The 5,115-nt window shown below is 45.9% G+C and overlaps 1 protein-coding gene across 1 annotated transcript; it reads right to left on the bottom strand.

Moving 5' to 3' along the window:
- Positions 1-3,320: 3,320 nt before the first annotated feature.
- Bex4 (brain expressed X-linked 4) lies at positions 3,321-4,772 on the bottom strand. Its single transcript, XM_021152756.2, has 3 exons — positions 4,602-4,772; positions 4,169-4,245; positions 3,321-3,908 (listed from the first exon to the last, which is right to left on the bottom strand). The coding sequence occupies exon 3, from the start codon at positions 3,901-3,903 to the stop codon at positions 3,547-3,549; it is 357 nt and encodes a 118-aa protein (XP_021008415.1). The 5' UTR covers positions 3,904-3,908; positions 4,169-4,245; positions 4,602-4,772; the 3' UTR covers positions 3,321-3,546.
- Positions 4,773-5,115: the final 343 nt, after the last annotated feature.

Below are 5,115 nucleotides of genomic sequence, written 5' to 3'. Positions count from 1 at the left end.
ACTCTATCACCAACCAAAATCAAAAATTTTGACCCTCAGATAAGATGCATAAATTAATGCAACTGTTCACTTGGAAGGTGAAATTCAGTTTTTCTACTTTCTTAAGAAAGCGGGCCTTTCTTAACTTATTTTCCCCCAGAAAACCCTGTCCTCCATCTTTACAGAGACCTCTAGAAAGAAGCTTCCTTTAAAGTTTAAATAACAACATCATGGCCCTTTGACCCTTGAACCTTTGCTTTTAGAATTTATTTATTTACTTATTTATTTATTTTGGTTTTTAGAGACAGGGTTTCTCTGTGTAGCCCTGGCTGTCCTGGAACTCACTCTGAAGAGCAGGCTGGCCTCGAACTCAGAAATCCGCCTGCCTCTGCCTCCCAAGTGCTGGGACCAAAGGCGTGCGCCACCACTGCCCAGCAGAAATCTCTCGTTTTTAACACCAAACTCAGTGCCAGGAGATAGTTTATTATTTGTGTGTGTGTGTGTGTGTGTGGTATTGTGGGGTGAATACCTACTCATAAATGTTTGACTAGCACTCTACTGTGGAAGATACACCTCCAGCACAAGAAGGGGCTTTCATCTAGCTCAAAATCAAAAGCATAGTGAACCTATTTCCTGACCTTTACCGCCTCTGGAACATTATGTCCTTATTCCATTAAAGGGACGAGGTCTTTTAAGTACTTGAACAAACCATATTTTGAATCAAAACATTGTTTTTTTTTACCTCTTCCCAATCTTTGCATGCATCCCTTGCCCAACAAAGGGGGCTTCTGTTTCTCTTCCTTGGATGGAATCATATTCTGATCCCCCACCACGTTCTTAGCTTTAAAAAAGAACAGGTTAAGTGTATGTGTGTGTGTAGGCGGGGGGGGGGGGATGATACAGAAGCGCTGGTGAGCAAGACAGGAAAATGTCCAGACACTGTTCTGTGGAGCCACTGGAATGAGAAGACAAGCCCCTTGAACTGGGGCTCGATAAGATAAAAGTTGCAAACGCAGCTCTTACACAAACTGGCTGTTTGGCTGGAGGTAAATCATTTTCCTGTTCAGTTTCCTTATCTGTGAAATCAAAGTTTGGACTGATAAAACACCCCCGAAAGACCTGAGACTGAAACTTCTAAGGAAAAGCACAGAGAAACCACTTAAAGATCCAAGGCAAAGGCTTTCTGACTAGGACACCAAGAGTCCAGAACAAACGGGACTGCATCTAATTAACTTTGGAGCTGTAAAAGAAATAAGAGAGCCAAGAGAAAATCAAGGAGAATGTATTTGCCAGCTATTCATCTAACAGGATATTAATATCTACAACATAAAAAGACTTAAAAAAAAAAAAACCTTGCCGGGCTTGGCAGCAGAGTCCTGTAACACTTGGTACTTCTGAGGGTGAAGTAGGAGGATCATAAATCCAAGCCTTATTTGGGCTACAGAGTGAATTCAATACCACCCTGACCAGTTTAGTGATAACCTGTCTCAAAAATAGCAAGAGGTCTGAAGATCTAGCTCAGCAGAAAAGCATTTGTATAGCATGTGCAAGACCCTAGGCTCCATTCTGTGTGCACACTCTCTCTTCTCTCTCTCTAATAATAAAAAAAAAGAAAGTATAAGGATTATTTCGGCTAAAGGAAGGAACAGCATTAAGTGGGAAGGGATGAGAAACAAGCATGTGTGGCATACATATGTGAAATCTATTATTTGTAAAATAAATATAAACTAATAAAATAAGTTGTTCTGTACTCAGAATTTTTTTTTTGAAGTGCTGGGACATGAAAGCCAAAGGACTTGTTCTCGACAGAAAATGATATAGCTAGAAACGAGCTATATTCCTAGTCCTGAAATGCATTTTAAGGACCTGGGGATATGGATCAGTAGTTAAGAGCACTTGCAGCTTTTGCTGGTTTCAATTTCTAGCACCCATATGTGGCTTACAACCATCTGAAACTTCAGCTTTAGAAAATCAATACTTTCTTTTAACTTTCACAAGCACCAGGCATAATACCCAGTATACATACATACATGCAAGCAAAACACACACACACACATACATACACACACACTATTAAAAAACTTATTTTTAAAAAGAAACACGCCAGGTGTGGTGGCACACGCCTTTAATCCCAGCACTTGGGAGGCAGAGAGAGGCAAATTTCTGAGTTCGAGGCCAGCCTGGTCTACACAGTGAGTTCTAGGACAGCCAGGAGAACACAGAGAAACCCTGTCTTGAAAAATTAAAAAAAAAAAAAAAAAAAAAAAAANTTTTTTTTTTTTCAAGACAGGGTTTCTCTGTGTAGCCCTGGCTGTCCTGGAACTTACTCTGTAGACCAGGCTGGCCTCGAACTCAGAAATCCACCTGCCTCTGCCTCCCAAGTGCTGTGATTAAAGGCGTGTGCCACCACCACCCGGCAAGAAACACATTTTAAGAGTGCTTTTTCTGCAGATAAAACTGTCCAGATTTTAACACTAATGCAAGTATGGTGGTTTAAATATGTTTGGCCCAGGGAGGTGTGCTTTTGTTGGAGGAAGTGTGTCACTGTGTCGGTGGGTTTTCCTAGCCACGTGGGAGCCAGTGTTCTGCTAGCAGCCTTCAGATGACGATGTAGAACTCTCTGCTCCTCCTGCACAGTTGCCTTGGTCATGAAGTCTCTTCACAGTAGCAAAGCCCTAAGACAGGGAGATAGACTTCATTTTTTTTTTTTATGTTGGAGATTTATCCCAGGGCCTTGCACATACTAGGCAGGAGAGTTCTACCATGAGATAAAACTGGTCTCTGATTTTTTTTTTTCATTCTTAGTTTCGTTAAAAAACAAAAACAAACAAACAACTCTGATAAATCAGGACTAGGTCAGTCAAGATGGATGTTTCCCTCAGCCCATACTTGCTTGGCCTTGCAGTGACTACCCACCAGTTTGTCATAATCCCTACTATCATAATGTAAGGCCTTGTGGTTTTTAATATTGTGGCTACTAAAATTAGTCACCCTGCTTTTGTCTGTGCTTAATCTATGATACACACACACACTATGCTCTAGAATTAGAGATCGTCTTAAAATGTTGAGGTTTTGGAAGCCTATGTTATGATCATGGGTGTAGAGAGGGCAGAGGTCTTATATTAAAAACATCTTTGTTATCTGAAAGACATTAAGGTCACACTCTTTGAAAAACACTATACATACATGGCTAGAACATAATCTAATGAATGAATCAAAGGTATGACTGCTCCTTACTGATTACTTGGGGATGTGAAGAAAAGCAGTGTCTGGGCAGCTGGGAGAGGATAGACACTCTGAAGGAAGTATAAAAACTGAAGTAGAAGATGACCGAGCATATATTGCTTTTAAAACTGCTTTATTAATTTCAAATTATGAAAAAGATTTTTTTTCTAAAATGGGTTAAATTGCCATGCTAACAGGAATGTTTGAATTAAATGCGATTAAACAATTTTACATAGAAACCGTTAAGTGGAAACACCAAAAAGTTTACAGAAAAAATAACCCCACTTGATAAGAGCTTGTAAAACAGTAGCCATTTTATGAGCTCAGAGAAAATCTTAGATTTCAAGGTATGAGGCAAAAGTCGTAATGATTGTCAGGTTCCGGGGTTCGGAAACGCCTGTAAGGCCTCACCTGCTGCTCCTTAGTCTTTCTCTTGACTTCTGTTCCCTGCACTACAAATCTCCCAACATCCTCTCCCCCTTCATTGNGATCAACATGCCTATTAGGTATGGCCCATAGAAAGTTAGGCACAAATCGCCTGACTTTCCTTCGGACATTTCCCCCAGGCTTCTTGTTTTCAACCTCTTCCAGACGGTGGGATTCTTCTTCACTTTGTTTGGAGGCCTTCCCACCTTTTTNGTCTTTTTTGTCTTTCTCCACAGTGAGATCCAGTATGACTTGTTTAAATTTGGATGCCATCACTCCTAGGAAAGGAGAGATAAGATTGCTTACTTCCTGGACTTATCAGCACAGAACCCAGGCAAGAGCCTGGGCCAGAACCCCTCCCACCCCAGAAGCTACCATTTTGCCCGCGAACCCATTTCCAAGACCCCTACGAGTACAAAAAACGGAAGTATGGGATGGGAGAAAAGTAGGCAGTAAAGTTGAACTCCCGGAGGTCAGATCCAGCTCTGCGCACGTTCCCTTTCCTCCTCTCAGTCCCCAGCCCTGTCCCTGCACCTACCTGGGCCTATCCTTGCCTTCTCCTCTTTCTAGAGATGCTCACCACCAGGTGCGCCGCGAAGCTTCTGCTTCTCAGACCTGCGATCAACCCAGAAGGATGGGTGAGTAGGTGGGAGGGAGGACCTGTGGCGCTGTCCCGAGCGCCACCGCCCAGGCTCTTCCCGCCACCTCGGCCGCCCCCACCCCTCCACGCCGACCATCCCTGGGTCCCCCGATGCAGGGATGCCCGGGTCTATGGGAAACTGTCGCGGGGCGCATGCTCCTACTCCCCGAGGGTCTCCGCCCGGGCCCGCCGCCCCGCTCCCTGTCCGGCCGCGCCGCTGCGCACACGGGGACGGCCACCTGCAGCCTCGGCCTGCGCTGCCGACGGCCGGGGTGGCGGCCACAGGACCCCGACGACGGGCTCCGCGGGTCCGGGCCGCTGTCCCCCTCACCTGCGCCGCTCTTCCTCCTCCTGCTGCTTTCCGCGCCGCCCGGGCCCGCGTGCTCTGCGCCACCAGGAGCTGCGCCACCAGGAACAGGTGCCTCCGCTAGGGATGGCGGGCTGGAGAGAGTGAGCGAGGGCAGGTCCGAGACCCAGCGAGGGGTGTGAGCCTGCGTGGGCTAGTCACGTGCCACTTGCGTCAGAAGCCAAAGCTCCGCCCCCGGCCCCAGCCCCTCTTTCCGCCCCCAGTGTCTTGCTGTGCAAAGTTCAGGTCCCTTCTTCACCTCTGGGTCCCTTTAAGGTCTCCAGCTTGGGCCCTGTCTCTCTGAGCCCTGGGCATTTCATGGCCTGACAAAAAGAAGGGCAGTGGGTGCTCTGTGGGCGGCTGGCCATTCCCAGTTCTCTGGGGGATTGATTTTTCCTTCTCTGTTTTCAAAATGCCCTTGCTGGATGCTCTCTCTGCTCCAAACCTGGATTCTTTTCTCAGAATTCAAATGGAGATAAGGACTGGCGACATAGCTCAG

This window comes from Mus caroli, chromosome X (genome assembly GCF_900094665.2).
Source record: "Mus caroli chromosome X, CAROLI_EIJ_v1.1, whole genome shotgun sequence".
NCBI lineage: Eukaryota > Metazoa > Chordata > Mammalia > Rodentia > Muridae > Mus > Mus caroli.
Note: the sequence above shows the minus strand (reverse complement) of the source record. Positions and strands in the feature narration are given on the sequence as shown.